General features: G+C 43.2%; 1 protein-coding gene across 10 annotated transcripts in view; it reads left to right on the top strand.

Annotated features, from left to right (window-relative positions):
- Positions 1 to 19,504, top strand: part of KIAA1217 (KIAA1217 ortholog) — a 300,868-nt gene that overhangs the window by 158,034 nt on the left and 123,330 nt on the right. For all 10 annotated transcript variants that reach the window (XM_015537196.2, XM_015537200.2, XM_042991231.1 and 7 more), the window contains exon 3: positions 72 to 270. In XM_015537196.2, the coding sequence (XP_015392682.2) occupies positions 72 to 270 (199 nt within the window). The remainder of the gene's footprint in view (positions 1 to 71; positions 271 to 19,504) is intronic.

Here is a 19,504-nt window from a genome sequence, read left to right on the forward strand (position 1 = left end):
GGCATTGCAAATATTTTCAGCATAATTAATAGTCATTTATTTGCCTACTTTCTCTCAACTGCCTTTTGCAGACAAGAAGCCCCAAACTGTCTCACAGTCCTCAACCTCCCAATCTGGGCGACCCTGTCGAGCATTTATCAGAGACGTCTGGTGATTCTTTGGAAGCCATGTCTGAGGGAGAAGTTCCAAGTCCTTTTTCCAGAGGCAGCCGAACTCGAGCGAGTCTCCCGGTGGTGAGGTCAACCAACCAGACGAAAGAAAGATCTCTGGGTAAGCCTCGGTGGGCAGTTTCTGATGCCTTTTTATCACTGCACGTATGTATTTTTATGCTTCTGAGCACGTATCCTTGCATCCGAATATTAATTAGATCTCGTTTTGTCATAACACAAGTCCTAGGGAACTTCACTAATTTTGCATCAAGCTGAAGAAACAGCACGTCCAAACTCGGGCTAGGCCCCATGACTGTTAGTGACAGCCGTAAACACAGGGCTGTTTTTCCCACCAGCACAGGGGGCGTGTGTTTGGTATCGCTTTTCCTTTCAACAAGCTTTTAGGGAAAGCAGAAGGATTCTATTGTTCTGCCTTTACCAATGATCATTTGCTTCTTTAGATTGGAAATTCACTTTCTATCTTGCTTTGCTTTAGAAGAAGTTTTGGGCCCTTTAACAAAACGTATAGGCCATAAGGATTTAGACCTCTCTGCCCATTTCATAAGCTTAACCTGCCATTTTAAGGTTCCAGGTCAGTACTGGTTTTTGCAGATAGATGAGGTCATGGGGTAAGAGCAGACAGGGACAGAATCAACCCACAAACGGCTGTAGGGCTGGACCCTGCAGAAAATAGCTAAATTATGCCACATAAAACCTAGCAAATACCTTGCTTGAAGGAGAAAAGGGCAGAAAGCTGTGAGGAGGAATCTCGATTTTGTTCCCTTGGTTGCAGAGGATGAGAAAACTGGTTTCAGACATTGTACTGGCTGTCATTTAAAAGAAACCAAACTATTATTATTTGCATTATCAATGCTACTTTTTTACATTAAATTGTGTATAGTTCCTCTTAGGTTAATAATGCAGGTTTTTTTTTTTTTTTTACAAATTATATTTGTAATTTTATAAATTACAGAAGAAAATTACAAAACATCTGTTTTTTTCTTTTCTTGGTTTGCTTTTTTTTTTTTTTTGAGGTCCCATAGTTAGACAGCAGAAACAGGCTTCCATTTACTATCAACCTCACATATAGATGAAGGAATGGGCCACATAGGGGGACCCTGGGCCCGGACAGTGTCCAGACGACACAGGCTTCCACACCAGCACGCGGCTGGGGTGCTCCAATCTGGATGACAGCGCTCCGTGCTTTACCCCCGCTGAGTTTGTGCCCATCGGGGAGGGGGGATTTCGCTTTTGTGCTTTGCAGGAAATGAGTGAGGTTCAGGTCTCTGTAAAGGTAGCCTGTGCTTTGCAAAATAAAGTGAAGATAAGAAGAAATGCCTGTGCGCCTTCCTCCATACCTGGGGAACACTGAGCCTGCTGGACAGTGCATCCTTTGTCTGGCTGGCAGGACTTTCCTCCAGCAGCCAGGCACAGCTGGGAGTGCAGGTAGATCCTGGCGGTGTTCAGGAAGCAAGTGGGGGCAGAGAGGCTGCAGGGACCAGGAGCTGCCTTGCCCTACGAACGGCTGAGGGTGGCTGGTGTTTTCTCGTGAGGTGGCCGTGCTTCTCTGCAAGGGGCTCGGTTTTCCTGAGCACATCTTGCTCTGACCTTCTGGCGAGTGCAGAGTCACGGCAGATTAAAAAATGTATCCAAGGTGTTTATTCTTCCAGCTCCACAAGGCACTTTTTGGCCTGTGAGCTTTACAACTCTCGGGCAGAAACAAAGGAATACAGTGAGCAGAGAGGAGAGCAATGAGAAGTTGGCCCAAGCAAGCAAGGGGAGCCATGGTTCCAGAAAGGAGGCTGGCGCAAGGCCAGAGGCGTTGGCTCTGCCCTTGGCCGCCTCTTGGTGGCCAATTTGGGAATGTCCTCCTAGCCGCACCTGGCCTTGTGGCGTCATTCAGTTGAGCCAGGATGGGAAATAAACAGGAAAGTGTGAGTCAGGGAGAGTCTAAACACAATCTCCCTGCCGGGGGCCTTGCTCAGCCTTGTGTTCGGGAAAATCCCTAGTGTGCCTGGCTTTATTTAATATGCACACACAGGCTCCGGGAAGAGCGGGTCCCCCAGAAAGCCCAGGACCAGGAGCAGTGGGTGGCCTCCAGCACTTGGTGGCGGAGGAACGTGGCGATGACTCCACAGATGGGGGACCCAGCCGCAGCCTCCGGCAGACCCAGCGCCGGTGCCATTCGGAAGCCCCGGTTAACTTTGGGAACCTGTGCACTGTCACTTTATATGCCTCTGCAGAATTTTCAGATCTCTCCCGGAGCCCTGGCGATCCTGTCTTTATTTAAAATTGCCATAGTTTGTCCATAAGGATTTTTGCACTGATTTTGGTTTTTAAAAATTTCACATGAAAATATTGTTTATCCTGATTGCTGACTTTGAGGAGGCCCCTTAAATTTTGCACCCAAGGATAGTGCTTCTGTCTCCTCACCCAAGGGGCTGCACCATGTGCACCTCCAGGACCTGTCTGTGGAGGCCAAGCTTCTGCACCTGGACAAGGAATCACTGGAGAGGAGGCTTCCCCCAGCTCAGGCAGCACCAGGAGGAGACCTGGGCTCCTTGAGAGTGGGGGCCAGGAGCACGCAGAATCTTCAAACCACTCTCGCTCCCTGGAGGGCACGAAACCTGCTCTCACTTCAGGCAGCCTGTGCCTGGAGATAAACTTGCCTGCTTAATCATTTTTCCACCCGACTAATTCCTCCTTTCCATTACTTTAGCATATTCAAGGGATGAGAGGAGCCCAGGGGGGCTGGGCACGGTGCTTGGTGGACGTCGTGTGTCACAGAGGCTTTCAGAAGGCGTGGAGGAGAGACAAGGGCGGGGAGAGCACGAGGCGTTGTTCAGCACAGGGAAGTTAGACATCGCTGGTGTCTGCACAGCACTCTCCCTGCACGCAGGATGCGGGCTTCCCATCGGGGAGGGGACTCTGGGACTGCAGGCACGGCCCGATGACAGCAAAACCCACGAGCCCTTTCCCATGCTGAAGGCACGTAGATCTTGGAGATCTACAAAGCAGAAAGGTACATAGAGACATCTGCTCAGGGTCTCGGATCCATAACATGGTCAGGTTGCAACGATGGGCCAACTCTGTAGGTTCACTTCCCTGCCGTGCTCTACCCATCCAGAGCCCGGATGTACTCTTCCTCCGTGGAACTCATGCCATTTCTCCTTCCCTCTCTCTTTGGTGAAAATAGAGAAGCTGAGGAGAAAGGAAGTCCACAAAATGAAGTAAAAACCGCTCTGCCGTCGAGTTTTGGTTTTAGCAATAATTTCCGTGAAAAAATGTCCCGCTGATACTAGGTCTGGGCCTTAACGACGGAGCCATTTGCTTTTAATCATTGCTGTCTTATAAATGCCTGTCTGGAATGCGACCATGGGCAGGGGCTGATGTCTAGAGGCTCCACAGCCGGCTTTGGGGAAAGGGTAGCCACAAGATGTTCCCACCCTTCTGTGTGCCCTCAGGAATTTGAAAATAAAACTCCCGTGAAAATAAGAACAGTAGCAGCAACTTCCTCCTCGCTGCAGCCAGATGCCTTTGTTGACCATATTCTGAACGGTTAGCTGTGGAAAAGAGAGCTCCCATGCCAAGCCGGCAGCCAGAGGCATTGCCACTTCTGTAACAAACTGCCTTTTAAAGACTCAGCCTCAACAAACAAGAATGATTTTAAACGGCTCGGGAGGATTTTAGACTAATTGAGGGAGAATTTTCTCAGTGCATGTGAATTCCTGAGCATCTCTGTGTCTGTTCTTTTATTCCAGAATGGTAACGGCGAGGGTGATCATTCTCTGAGAGTGATTGGGGGGGGGGGGGGGGAGAAGGGTTCATGGTTGCCGGAATCTCTGTTCCTGTGCACAAGAATAGGTAGGAGGTTAGAGCAAAGGGTTGAGGAAACCAACCCCCGTCTACAAAGTGGAAAGCCAAGAAGGGTTGGGGCAGAGACTATAAGACTCATATTTGAGCACTTTACTGTTTCAGCATGAAGGCTTAGCCTGTGGATAGTTAAAAGAGAAATCGATATCAGACAAATGCAAAGAAGTATTGCTCTACAGAGTAAGTGAAAGAGGTATGAAATTTGTTGTCCCGAGCACCAATGATGATGGAGATGTAATGTAAAAACAAAAAATTACAAAGAGAGTTTTGTAGCAAGTCAATTGGTTCTGGGGCACACTCCTGATCTTTTAAGGGTGCGACCAAAGGACAGTATTTTCTCTAGCATGGAACTAAGCACACAGGCGTGGGTGGGTATGGTGGCTGGCTGGCATTGTCCACTCCTCCCTTCTACTGTGCTGCAATGCAGACTCATTCTGGAATATCCAGTGCTCTGGGTTCCACCAGTAGGGACCAAGGCACACATGAAAGCTTTTGGCTTTTCTTTAGGATCATTTGTCATTATCCCAGGGTGTAGTCACTAAAGCTAGTGTTTAGAATCAAAGTGCAAGGCACCCCTTTTTCTGGTACCTAGGGCTCAAGTGTGGCCTGAATCGCTGATGGTATTAACAGCTTACTGCTCAAGGCAGCAGGGGCTTTGGAGTCAGCCATCCAGGGTGGCAGGAAGCTTCCTCATTGTCAAACGGGTTCTGCGGTGTCCCAGCTCTACAGTGGAGATTCAGTTCAGTGGTTGTGCAAACCATTCAATAAGTCAGTTTCTGCTTAAATTAGCCGGAGCTGGTTCAGGCTCTGCAAGTGAACCCTGACTGATACAAACCCTGATTCCTGTGTTTGCAGAGAAAATGTAGTGCTTCCTGTTGTGTGTTTCAGAAAATATAATTACCAGTAGATACAAACTGATGACTTCTAGAGACTTGGCAGTACACTGAAGAATGACTTGGAGACAGGGTTTTTCAACTGTGTTTCCTACAATTCTGGAGTTCTGTGGAGTTTTCTCTGCCATAAAGATTGTAGTTTTATGTAAGATTTCGTTTGAAAATGAGCTGTGCTAAACTGCTAATACACACACACACACACACACACGCAAAGTAAAAACATTAAATAGACCAGGGGGTTGGGGGAAGGAAAAAAAAAAGGAAAGAAAGAAATTACGAAGAAATTTCCTCTATACAACAGAAGTCCTTGAATACTTTAATTTAACTATATTGGGTGAGTCAAAAGGATTGCCTCTTACTTTTCTTGCTGCACTTGATGTAATGAATGTCCTGAAAGGTAGTTTTTGTAAACTGAGTCGATCTTTTTTTTTTTTTTTAATGTTTATTTATTTTTGAGAGACAGAGACAGAGTGCGAGCGGGGGAGGGGTAAAGAGAGAGAAGGAGACACAGAATCCGAAGCAGGCTCCAGGCTCTGAGCTGGCAGCACAGAGCCCGACGCAGGGCTCAAACTCACAGTGAGATCATGACTTGAGCCGAAGTCAGAGGCTTAACCGACTGAGCCATCCAGATGCCCCAGAACTGAATCAATCTTTAAGCTAAGAAAAAAATGGGTTTGTGGGAATATTTCCAGAAATCCTCTGGTATAGTGGAGCGTGGTTTTGTGATGTAAGTATGGGTTTTCATACATGAGGTTTTCTGAAAGAAGGAAGTACACTTATTCAAGTTTACCCTCTTGGCTCTCAATTCACCCGTAAGAAAGAATGTTCTTGTAAAAGATTACTGTGTAGATTCATGGTTTGTTTGTGCTTATTTTGAAAAGATAAAGTTCATCAGATGCCTTTCGAAATCTCTTGCTATTAACTCCTGGGTTGAAACCCTGTAACAGATTTCTCAGACTTTGAAGAAAGTGTTTAGTTAATACGATACCTGAGGAGATCCAGGCCCTTGAACAGTATCTTGAGGGTACTTTACAGACCGGATGCAGGTCAGGAGAGCCATCAACAGAGGCGAATAGAAGATTTGATTCATTCTAAGGGTCAGAGCCCTCCCAGGCCACCGTTACTTTACAGGGTCTGTCGTTGGTAGGTCGTAACGATGAGGGGTCCTGGAGACTTGAGGTCTGCTGCTTCTGTCTCCTCCTCTACAGCTGGGGTGTTGCTAAACCTGAATTACAGGTCACTTGTTTGGAAAGTGTACATAAAACGTTTCAATACTGCAGGTGAAGCTATGGGGTTAGATAACTAGATAGGTGACTTAAATTTCCAAAGCTATTTCAGGACATCAACCTGCCAGTAACCCAGTGTGAAATCTTTCTCTCTGTCTGTCACAGCTGTGATACCCCATCCTAACCCAAACTCCTAGGTAATGTTTTTGCTTTTTTTTCTGATGTAAAAAATACTCTTATTCAAAAAAGAACCCTTCATCAGGTTTCATAAGACAACACAAGAAAGTGTGGCAAGTTTTATCTGTTATTTATACCTCTCCACATCCAAAATAGATTTGATTTGGCTCATTCAAAGACAATAAAAGTCTATAATAACCATTAAAACAAGAATTAACACAAGTAGCAGTTGGGCACAATATGTGTGCCAGAAAAATTAAGATAGGGATAATTGCTATCATTGCAGCAAAGACAAAAAAAGAAGATAAAATGAGAAATGTACCGAGTCAAATGGATTTCATTATTTAAGACGAGGTGTATATCAGTTCATTAGAAAAAAAAAAAAAAAGAGTCGAAAACACTATAACCCAAGAACTCCTGCATCTTAATGTCGTTGACAGCGTATTATGTAACAGTTGTATTTAATAACGGCTGTCTTATGAAAAGGTTTTTCATACAGCTACGTCCTTACATAACAAGTCAAAATGCCGGGACCCAGCGTGAAGCCATGTTGGTAGAAGGCACATTTTCTTGGACTCTGTAGATTTCTGGTGATCTAATCTGGTAACACGGGAAGAGTTGATAGAGTCTTGACAGTTGAGCTGGCCCTTAAGTGACTGGCTGTTGACTACTCGTTGTCTCTTCGGGGTACATAACTGTAGCTGGAGAGGAAAATTTGAGGGGCACGTCGCTACTGAAGGCTTGAATGACAAAAGAGCCTTAGAGAAGGAATCTCTCCCACGAAGACAAAATTCCAAATTTTTAATATGTTCTAGTCATACTGGCTGTTACTCTGTACTCTCTCCAGCAATGGGTTTAGAAGTATCTGGATTCAGATGATGTACTCTGATATGCGCTGCTATGGTTTGGCTGGAATCAGAGATGAGAGACATCAAGAGATGTTGCCTGAACTACGTATGGCGGGGGGAGAGATTTAGTTCTCTGTTTTCCTCTGCCATGAAAACTCAATGAAAATCTGTTGACTCTGTCTCGTTACTTTTTGGTAAATGCGAGATTCGTTGCACACTTAGAAGTTTCTTGCCAAGTTAACGTGTTCTTTAAAAGCTGACTTTAAAAAAAAAATTTAAAAATTTAAAAAAAATTGTTTTTTAATGTTTATTTATTTTTGAGACAGAGAGAGACACAGCATGAGCAGGGAAGGGGCAGAGAGAGAGGGAGACACAGAATGTGAAGCAGGCTCCAGGCTCTGAGCTGTCGGCACAGAGCCCGACGCGGGGCTCGAACTCACGAACCGTGAGATCATGACCTGAGCCGAAGTCGGACGCTTAACCGACTGAGCCACCCAGGCGCCCCAAAAGCTGACTTTAAAATATAACCAACCCTTTGTGCTCATCTAATTCTATAAGAATTCCCACACATTTTTTTTTGCACCAGCTTTTAAAGAATATTCTATGAAATACCAAAAACAATATTGAGATGTAAGCCAGCTTTATGTCATACCCTCAAGTAGAGCTCCATCCGTGGTGCTGTCATTCTAGCAGTGGCCTCCAGAGGGCTGCCCACTGACATCTGGAAACAGATTTTAGGCAGCGTCTGTATTTCAGGCAGAGTATAAGAACACAGGAAGGTACCCATTCTGCATTGCTAGAGGGTAGACATATGTCTTCTTTGGTAAAGGAACTGGTGAATTCCTATGCAGATTTCTTGAGTTAGCTCTGGGATATGGCATTACAACTAAAAGGCCTCTTAATCTGGAGATGATGTTTTATGTGGACCACCAGTGGACTCGTTCTCTCCATCCAGAAATTGCTTTGGAGCCCCAAGCCACCACTGTGATGGTCTTTACCATCATATGTCAATCTGAACCACTCTCCTAGGGGCTGTTATTGGCCAAATCATACCCCGCCTGCTCCCCCTTTCAAGTTCATATGTTGAAGTTCTAACTCCCAGTATCTCACAATATGACTGTTTGGACATAGGGTCTCCAACAAGTTGATTAAGTTAAAATGAGGTCACTAGGGGCATCTGGGTGCTCAGTCTGTTAAGCATCCAACTTTGGCTCAGGTCATGATCTCACGGTTCGTGGGTTCAAGTCCCACATCGGGCTCTGTGCTGACAGCTCAGAGCCTGGAACCTGCTTGGGATTCTGTATCTCCCTGTCTCTCTGCCCCTCCCCTATTCCTGTTCTCTCTCTCTCTCTCTCTCTCTCTCTCAAAAATAAATAAACAGTAAAACATTTTTTAAATAAAAAAATAAAATGAGATCATTAGACTGGGCCCTCATCCAATAGAACTGATGTCCTTATAAGAAGAGGGGTAAGGACATAGGTATGGGAAGACACAGGGAGAAGATAGCATCTGTAAGCCAAGGAGAGAAATCTCAGAAGGAAACAGCTCTTGATCTCAGACTTCCAGGCTCCAGAACTGTGAGAAAATAAATTTCTGTTGTGAGCCCCCAAGTCTGTGGGACTTTGTTATGGCCGCCTAGCAGACGGATATAGGGGCTTGGGACGCCCTTCTCTTTCCTATTGTTTTCTCATTTGAGAGGACGATCAGCCTTATGGCAGTTGTCACAAACTTTAAGTGTTCCTTTCTCCCAGACAGGAAAATGAGGTTTGTCAAGTTTTCTGTTTATTTTGGTTTGGTTTCATTTTAGCCTCTGCAACCTTTGCGCAGTGCGTTGACTTGGTGTCTCTCGCTCAGCAGTGCGAGCGGAAATGTAAAAACCTTTGGTACCGATTCAACTTCTGTTCCTACTTTTCTGTTTGGCATCTCCTGAGCCCCCTCCTCAAGTTTGGGAAACGAAAGTTGTTTGACATCTAACTGATTTCACTGTATCCCATCAAGAAAAGCTCCTGATTTCATCACGCTGAGTTTGAGTTCTAGAAAATTTGGCTAATGTCATTAGAAATGATATCCCCGCCAGCTTTTCACTTTCAGGCTTTTTCTAAGGTGTTAATTGGCTTTCATATATCTCTGGCTACATGGCTCCCAGTAACGTAAAGCTAAACACGATCAAAATAAATCTTTCTTTCCCCCCGCCTTCCACAAGTTTTGCTCACTCCCCAGTTTTTTTTCCCTCTATTTATGTATTTATGCATTTATTAAGAATCTGTTCAGTTTCCGGCACTGTTAAAGGTACCCGGGTGAGTTATTTAGAAACTGTATGAAATCTGGTTCTTGTATTTAAGGGGATTTCAGTATAACTAAAGACACATGGTACCCATGTCAGGACTTGAAAATAAATCAGACTCCCCATATGAAGCTGCACGGACCCCGGCCATTCTGCCTCCCGGCTGCACAAGTGGTCCGGTCTGCCCGTGCTTCTCTCTTCGCCTGGATTCGGTTCCCTCCTCCTGGCCCCACCATACCTGCATGGCCCCCTCCCCGCTTCACTCAGACCTCTGCTCAGACGGTGCTCATCAGGGTGCACTTCCCTGAGGGAGACAGCACCCACCCTGCCAGTCTCTGTCTGCTTACCCTGGTGTATTCTTTCTCATGACACTTCTCATTGAGGACAGTGGTTCTCACGCGTTAGCAGAGAACTTGTGAGGAGAGGTGTCTGTCTCTACCTCTTGGGGTTCTGATCTAGTGGATCTGGGGCGGGACCCGGAAATCGGCAGCTCTAACAAGTGCCCGGGTGATGTTGCTGTTTCTGATGCGGATCACTGAGTTAGGGTCCTAGGATGCCCTAGGAAAGAAATAGAGTGAATTTACAACATAGCACCACATGAAGGCATTTTAATCAGTCCTCGGTAAGGGATGGAAAGTAGTCATTATATTTTGGCAGGAGAAAATGGAGACTTGAAATGTCTGCCCTGGATAATGTCCTGAAATTAGGGTATTTAATCCCAGCACACATTCACCAGCAGGGCCCTCCCAGGAAGTCTGGGAATATGCATCCTTCCCACCGTGAGCTGCAGAGCGTCTTGTTCATTAAGTCTGTCTCACCTTTGACTCTGTGCTGTTTCTGTTTTTGGCCCCCGTCTTATCCCTGAACCAGCTTATCACCCCCCATCTTGACACGCTTAGAAATGTAGGTAGGTTCAACAATGGAAAGGTGGCCGACCTTTTCACTGGACTGCACGCCCCCTTTGTACACACGCCCCAGTTTCTGAAACTCAGGTATTTCCCTCCCCAGTGTCCTCCCCTTGTCTGCTCCAGGGGAGGTCAGCCCCAGCCATGGTCAGTTAGCACCCAGATGTTGATATTGGTCCTGGTCTTGACAAGGCAGAGGCAAATGAATGAGCCCAATGCAGCTGAAGATTTTCCCTGGGAGGAAAGTTCCTTTGGAACAAGATGCGTTATGCTTTGGTTCGGCAGTTAGTTTGGTTTTGCATGATTGTGGAGTTACATATTTTCCTATGCTTCCATTTGCCTTCCTAAGAAAAGTCAAGTAACGTAGGAGCCTTTTGTAAAAGAGTTCATTGTAACAAGTACATATTAAATACCTGCGGTGCACATGGTGTTATATTAGGTAGGAAGAAAGAAAGTCATTCTTTTAGCAAATACTTACTGAGTTCCTACATAGGCACTCTTGAGCGCAATCCACAAAAGAGTCACAACCCTCTGATCTTCTGGAGCTTCTATTCTGTTGGTTGAGGCAGATGGCAAACAAAGAAGATACACAATAGATGGTATAAATGCTATGGAGAAAGATAAAATAGAGGCACGGGTACAGGGAGTGCCAAAGAGAGGAAGGCATGAGAGCTGCTGTTTTAAAAAGGATGGACAAGGAGACTGTCACTGAACGACTGGCATTTGAGCCATGACCTGGAGCGTGTGGAGACGTAAGCCACCTAGATACCTGGGGGAGGAGAATTCCAGGTGGAGGCAGCAACCAGCGCACAGGATCCAAGCAAGAACATGCCTGCAGCCTTCAAGGAACAGCAAGGAGAACCACTGTGGTTGGAGTTGCCCAGTAAGACAGGAGGAGGGAATGAGGTTGGAGAAGCAGTGGGGACTGGATAAAGTAGGCCTTTTGCAACATGCAAAGCTTTGGCTACACTGGCCATATCAGAATGGAAATGGCTGATCGCAGAAGTATAAGCAGTGGGTTCGCTTGAGTTCTGAAGATTGGCTTCTAGCTACTGGGTTTGGAACAGACCCAAGGGGGCATGGGAAAAGTTGGGAGACCAATTTGAAGTCTGGCTTCGATCTAGGGAGATGAGAGTGTTAGCAAAGGAAGTGGTGGGACGACTTTGGATTCTGCAGGTGTTTTGAAATTAGAGTAAGATGGTTTCCTGCCATCCAAGTTTGCGTTCTAATGGAGGAGGCATACGGAAAAGAAAGCCCGAATGCAGCTGCCATCAGAGTAGCTAAAACTTGCTAAGTACTTACTCTGTGCCAATGAACACTTACTCTATGCCAGGCCGTATCTAATATGCTCAGCAGCAAAGCCAGGATTTGAACCCTGGCAGTCTGTCTCCAGACCCACATGCTCAACTACTATACTAGACTAGACTAGACTAGACTAAAAAGAGAAGGGAATTCCAATTTTGATAACTTGGGAAGTTTTTAATGAAAAGTTAGCATTTGAAGTGGACTTGAGTGTTGAAGAGAAGTTTGTCTGTTGGAAAAAGGATGGATCTTTTATGAGGGCAGTAAGCAGAATCATAGATACCATGCATTGAACACTTGAACTTCCTCTACAAGCTGGACTGGAGCCATACTGGTGCACTTCTGTCTACAGTACTCACCCCTGTCCCCTGCCATTCACACCTGTGGCTATGGTGTCCCCTCCCCCTCAAAAAAGAGCACTGAGTATCACAGAGGCAGCTGGTGTAGTGATTAGGGCCACCTCATCCGGACTCCATTACTTACCCGGTATGTGAGTTTGGGGGAGCCCCTTCCGTAAAGACCTACCTCTAGAATAATTGTAAAGGACAACTGAGATCATATAAGTAATGCTGTTATTGTGGTGCCTGGCATATAGTAAGTACTCTGTCAGCTAACTGATGTTCATAACGATGACCTGAGTAATACATTAAAATGTCAATTACATTTTTCTTTTTTCAGGTAAGATATTATGGATTCCATTTAGAAATACTTACATCAAAATGTTGAAAATCAAAACATTTCCCGTTGGAGAGCTATTAGCTTCTAACTTTATTTATCCACAAAGTTAATTAAAAGGATCATCTCAGCTTTTCCCCAATCCAAAATAGATGCCCCATCATTACTCTTTCACATTATATTTTGCTTGCTCGGTTCGGAGTTCTTTCACAGTAATTCCATTTTAGGCTGGCTGCTTCCTGACAGTCTCTCCCTGCATCAGTCATGTGCCTTTTTTTTTTTCTTTTTTTCTTTTTTCTTTTCAGCTTTATTAAGGTATAGTTGAAAAACCAAATTGTAAATACCAAACTGTAAATTATTTAACGTATATATCATGATGATTTGCTACACATATAGATTGTGAAGGAATTCCCCCCCCCTCAGAAAGTGATACATCTCTCACGTCGCTTATATCTCTTTGTGTGTGCGAGAACATTGAAGCCGTACCCTCTTAGGAAATTTCAGTTACACAAGACAGTCTTAACTGTTGCCTCCACGTTAGGCATTAGATCCTTAGACCTTATATATCTTATAGCTGAAAGTTCATACCTTTCTGTCAATCCTTCCCTATATCCCTCCCCCCCAACCCCTGGAAACCACTTTCTACTCTGTTTTTAAGAATATGTCTTTTGCTGTTTGGCTTCTTTTAGTTAGTACAATGTCCTCAAGATCCATCCATGTTGTTGCAAATGACAGATTCTCCTTCCTTTTTTTTTTTTTTTTTTTTTTTAATGGCAGAGGAACATGCCATTAAGTCACGTGCCTTTAAATTACACTTTAGTCTAGGAGCACCTGGGTGGCTCAGTCGGTTGAGTGTCTGACTTCAGCCCAGGTCGTGATCCCGTGCTTTGTGGGTTCGAGCCCCCCATCAGGCTCTGTGTGGACAGCTCAGAGCCTGGAGCCTGCTTCAGATTCTGTGTCTCCATCTCTCTGCCCCTCCCCCACTCTGTCTCTCTGTCTCCCAAAAATAAACACTTAAATTAAAAAAATAAATAAAAACTAAATTACACTTTAGTCTATATTGTTTTTGGATTTTGCCCCGCAGGCAACTGCCCCCATTCACGATGCTCCCTCCTTATTTGCTTGTTAGACATCATCTCTAAATTCTAGGTTCCATTCCATGTTCCATTATTCTTCTGGAGCCATCTCTTTCAGGTCCTCTGTTCTTCAGTTCTAAGGGTATGACCCAGGCATCCCAGCAGGGAGACAGTTGGTGTTAAGTTGAATGTGAGTAGTATTTCAGAAAGAATCCAGAACATGTAGAAGTTATGTTTGCAGGGAGATTCTTAGGTTGAGATCTTAGGGAGATTCTAGCAATATGGCAAAGGTAAAGGAATGTAGAGTGCCAACAGTCCCCTTCTTCCTACAAACACATGGAAACATAAGATAAAATATAATAATAACAGCAGAAAATGAATACATGGCCGAGTTTAAAATAAAGGAAAGGAAATCCCCAGCTTCCAGAAGTGAAGAAGAGTATCAAAGTAGAAACGACAGTGAGCACAGATATTTCAGAAGTGGATATTGCTCTCAGGCATTTGGGCTAGGACTCTGATATTTACATAGCAACAGGAAAATGAACAGAAAAACACACTATGGCCCCTACAGAAATAGGCCAGGGGTTCAGATAGGTGGGCATTTAATAAGATGGGATGGGGGTAGGGAGAGACCTTACTTACAGCCCAGGAAAACAACAACAAAGTTTACACTCTGACCCCAACATTGGTGAGAAATAAAGTGTTGTTTCTCAGAGAAACAAAAGCCCTAGACATGAACCACACATAGGGAAGGAGCCTGAACTTATTCTAGTGACATTTGGGGAGAATCTCCAAGTATATCAGTCAGCATAGGCTAGGTAATGCTTCAGTAACGGACAATCCCCAAATCTCAGTGGCACCTGGGACAACCAGTGTCTATTGCTCAAATTGCCTGCCCACTGCAGGTTGGCAGAAGCCTCTGCCTTTCTTGGCCCCCCAAGGACCCATGCTGATAGAGGCTCGTTTTCAGTGTGTCACTAAAGGAGGAAAGGGGAGCCTGACAAGTCCTGCTGTGGCTCTCCAAGCTTCTGCATGCAGTGGTAGTTCAGTTAAAAGTCAGCATAACACTGTGCTCAACTTCAAAAGGGACAAAGGAGGTGCAAGCCATCAATGTGCCTAGAAAAGAAGTAGACTATTTGTGGGACAATACCAATGACAAGCAACGCAAACCTATAAATTCACTTAGAAATGATCAGGAACACCAGAATCCCTCAAGCGGGTTTTTCAACTGAGGAGAGAAATGATCCACTAGAATATAAGTCTTAGGAAATCTCACAATCTGAGGAGAGATAGAAAAGAAAAGAAAAGAAAAGAAAAGAAAAGAAAAGAAAAGAAAAGAAAAGAAAAGAAAAAGAAAGAAAGAAAGAAAGAAAGAAAGAGAAAGAAAGAAAGAAGGAAACATCAAAGGGCAATTCAGAGGCAGCATAAAACAGCCGAGGACATCAATGTCTAATAGGTACTCCACAAGACAAGACTAGTAATAATTGGGAGAAGACAATAATAGGAGATATAGCAAATGAGAATTTTTCTAAAATTGAAGACAGACCTGAGCCTTCAAGTTGAAACACCACACAAAATCCCAAGCAAAATTTAGGGGAAAAAAATCCACACATAGGCCCACTGTCGGGAAACTTCAAAACATCAGATGTCGAAAGCAAATCTTTACAACAGCCAGAGAGTAAGGACAGGTTATCTAAAAAGAAAAGAAAACTTGACAGCAGCATACTTTTACAAGTGAAGAAGTCTGAAAACAATGGAATAATATCTTCGAAATCCTGGGGGAAAGATCACTTTCAAGCAATATTTCGTTAACTGGCAAAATTTTCACTTAAGGGTGAGGGCCAAAAGAAGACATGTTCAAATAAAATAAAGAGAATTTCGCATTTACAGAACTTTGGCTGAAAGAACTAGTAACAATGTATGAAATGAATCACAACCAAGTGATTTATTCCAGGTATGCAAGGCCATTGCAACATTTGAGGTTCAGTCGATGTAAGGTACCATATCAATAGGCTAAAGAAGAAAAATCATATGATCATACCAATTGACACAGAAAAAGCATTTGAAAAAAATCTAGTACCCATTCATTATTTCAAAAAATAAATCAAAACTCTCAGCAAACTAGGAATAGAGGGAAACTGTCTCACCTCATAAAGACCATCTGCAAAAACCTACCAGCTAACATCATACTTAATGGTGAAAGATTGAATGTTTTCCCTCTAGGATTGGGAACAAGGAAAGAATGTCCAATGTCACCACTCTTAATCAACATAATTCTGGAAGTTCTAGCCCATGCAATAGATAAGAAAAAGAAATACAAGCCATGCGACTTAGAAAGGAGAAATAAACTGCCTCTGTTTCCAGATGACATTATCTAATAGAAAATCTGAAAGAATGTAAAAAAAAAAAAAAAAAAAAAAGCAAATAAAACACTTCATAGAAGTAATAAGTGAGTTAGCAAGGTCACAGCATACAAGATCAACACACAAAATCAATTGCATTTCTGTGTTCTAACAGCAAACAAATGGAAGGCAAAATGAAAAACACAAGACCGTTTACAACCGCTCCAGAGAAAATGAAACAATTACAAATCTAGTAAAACATGTATGCTGAAAGTTGCAATATATTGATGAGAGAAACCAGAGACCTAAGAGTTGAAGAGACATACTGCTTTCATACATTGGAAGATTCAGTTCTCCCCCCAAATTGATCCCTTGGTTTAAAACAATTTCTATCAAAATCACAGCAAGGTTTTTTTTAGCAGATTCTAAAATGTATATTAAAAAGGTAAAGGAGCTAGAATAACTAAAACCGTTTTGGCCAAGAAAAATAAAGAGGGAGGAATCAGTTTACCGATTTCAAGTCTTTACCTTATTTTAAGTCTTACCATAGAACTACAGCAATCAAGATTGTGTGGGATTGGCAGAGAGATAGACACAAAGATCAATGGAATAGAACAGAGACTCCAGAAATACACCCACACAGTTATGCCCAACTGATACTGATCAAATTGCAAAAGCAATTCAGTGGAGGAAAGATAGTTTTTCCAACAAATCATGTTGGGGCAATTGGACATCCACAGGCAAAACCCAGGACTTTAACCTAAGTCTTGCACCTTATACAAAATTTACTTGAAATAGATCACGGACTTAATTGTAAAATTATGAAGCCGTGAGGAAAAAGAGGAAAGAGTATTCAGAACCTCAAGTTTTGTGAAGAGTTGTTAGCCATCACACCAAAAGCATGATCCATGAAAGCAGAAGTTGATAAAATGGACTGCCTCCTAAAAAGACCCTATCAAGAGAATGAAAAGACAAGCTGTAGTTGGGGAGAAAAATCTCTGTAGTCACGCAACCGAGAAAGGACTAGTATCTAGAATATATAAAGAATTCTCAAAACTTAGTAGCAAAAAATCAAACAATCCAATTGGAAAATAGACAAAAAAATCAAGAAGAGACATTTCCCTGAAGAGGATGTACAGATAGTAAATAAGCAGAGGAAAATATGTTCATCATATGCCTTTTGGAAAATGCAGACTCAAACTGCAGTGAAATATCACCCCCCACACAGAGTGGTTAAGGTGATAAATAATGATAACACCAAACGCTGGCGAGGATGTAGAGAAACTGGGTCACTCATATATTGCTGGTGGGAATGTCAAAGGGTACAGCCTCTCTGAAAAACAGCCTTACAGTTAATTTTAAAATGAAAAATAGACTTACCATATGACCCAGCAATTGTACTCTTTGGCATTTACCTGAGAAATATGAAAACTTAATGTTCACCCAGAAACTTGTATATGAATGTTCACAGCAGCTCTGTTTGTAATGGCCAAAAGCTGGAAACTACCCAAGCATCCTTCTGTGGGTGCCTACTTAAACAGATGAGGTACGTCCACGCCGTGGAATTCTACTGCAGTAAACAGGGACACGCTACTGATATGCACAACAACTTGGTTGTACCTGCAGGGGTGTGCAGAGGAAAAAAAGCCCCAAATTCTAAAGGTACTATTCCATTTATATAAAACACCAAATGGATAAAATCATAGAAATGGAGAACAGATTGGCAATTGCCAGGGATTATGTATGGGGGGAGGTGACTAGGAAGGGGTAGCATGAGAGAGCCTTGTCAGGATGATACAGTTAGATAGCACTGTTGAGTTAGTAGTTACGTGCAGTTAAATTTTATAGGATAACCCACGCACGCACATGCGTGCGCACGTGCGCACACACACACACACAAACACACACACACAAGTGCATGTATAAATCTGAGTAAGCTCTGTGGGTTGTCCCAATTTCAATGACCCGGTTATTTCAATGACCTGGTTTTGTTATTGTCTATACTTAAACAAAACGTCAGCATTGTTGGAAGCAGGGTGAAGGTGCATGGGACCTCCCTGCACATTTTTTTTTGCAACTTTCTGTGAATCTATAATTACTTCAGAACAAAGGACAACAAAAAGGTATATATTTTGTTAAGAAGTGTCATAAACACAGGAGGAGGAGGAGGTGGACTGTATCCAGTGATGTGGAGGAAACAAACTAGTGAGCGTGGTTTTTTGGTAAAATCTAAATAAGCATCAGTCATAATGAATCATTTAAGGGAGTTAAGACCAAAGGAAAATAAAAATACCAGCAAGAAACTGGTCCAGAGAGTGTGATGAGAGTAGAAGCATTCTAAATCCTCGTACTGTTTAGGGAGGAGGATAGAAAACCATATATTTGAAATATCTTTATGATAAAAAGGTAGAATGGCATCTAAACCAACCCAAGTTCTTTTATTTCATACTAAAATCATCCACTGAACACCTGGTCTATGTCTGGAAACCTACTGACATCACTAATCGCTGTCATAATCCTGAAAGAAGGATTGATGAAGAAACAGACTACGTGGGAGTGAGTCACATATGAACAGTCATAGCAGTAAGTGGTGAAGCCAGCATTTGAACCCAGGCTCACTGACACTTGAAGCCTATGTTCTTTCAATTCCACTGTGCCCTGCTGTGCACAATGAATGTTGAAATAGATTAACTTTCTAAAGGGAATGCCTGCAGTGTGTTTTGAAGGTGAAATATTTTTACCTTACATGGATTGAAATATGACCCATTTCCAAACTATGGGCAAAACAGAAAGCTTTTGTCTTACCCATTGCATTTCATGGCCCAGCCTGTGGGCAAAATCTACTGCAAAACAGAAAGCTTTCGTCTCTTGCCTTTTCCTTTGGCAGCTCTGAACAGTTGTTGTGAAGCCATGTGTCACGGGAGCTCATTCAACTAGTTGTGTTACTTGGGAGAATGAAGGGCAGTGGTTAACGTTCAAGTTTAGTGTTTTCTCAGTAAACAAAGCATGGGCTTAGAAATGAATTTTCTTTTTCATTTTATCCTGCGCGGATGAGAAAAGGGAAGTAACATTTTGAAGATCAAGGAAAACACCAGTCTCTCCAACTATTAGTTAATTTCCCATCTGTAAACCTTGTTCCTGTTTCTCCTGATGCTAAAGCGGTCTGGAAGCCCAACGAGCCCTGATACATCCTCGTACACACATATTCACAGAGTGTGCAGGGAGAATGCACGTACACATCGATGATAATAGGTGTTAGAGCTTTGTGGCTCAGGTCTGTTGACAGGTTTGAATAAAAGGAACCGGAGGATTTGTCTCTGATCTATCAGGCTTTTTCTCCTTCTTTTAGCCAGGAATAAATGACTAAAGCTCTCCATTTTATAGGATTGAAAAGAAGGAGTACTTTTATCTTTACTTGAAACATTGTGCAGCAGAAGCTTCTATTTACTGGCTCATAAAAGATTTTATGCCTCATCTGTTGTACTTAGGATGCCTATAGCGGATGTTCTAGAAAAAGATTTGAAATGTGTTGCCTCCTGAAGTTAGAATTATAATCAGGTGTATTACTGAACAATCCAACTTTCCTTAATGTGTACAGATTTCTCCACTGGCGGGAAGTACTGAAGAAAGCCGAGATAGAGCATTAAGCAAAATGTAGCCTGAAACTCTAAAAACATGTGTGATTGCCCACCCCTCTGTGTGCAGACTTCAGAACGTGTTTGCCCAGCTTTTACAGTAGTTTCATCTGATGAAA

This window comes from Panthera tigris, chromosome B4 (assembly GCF_018350195.1).
Source record: "Panthera tigris isolate Pti1 chromosome B4, P.tigris_Pti1_mat1.1, whole genome shotgun sequence".
Lineage (NCBI taxonomy): Eukaryota > Metazoa > Chordata > Mammalia > Carnivora > Felidae > Panthera > Panthera tigris.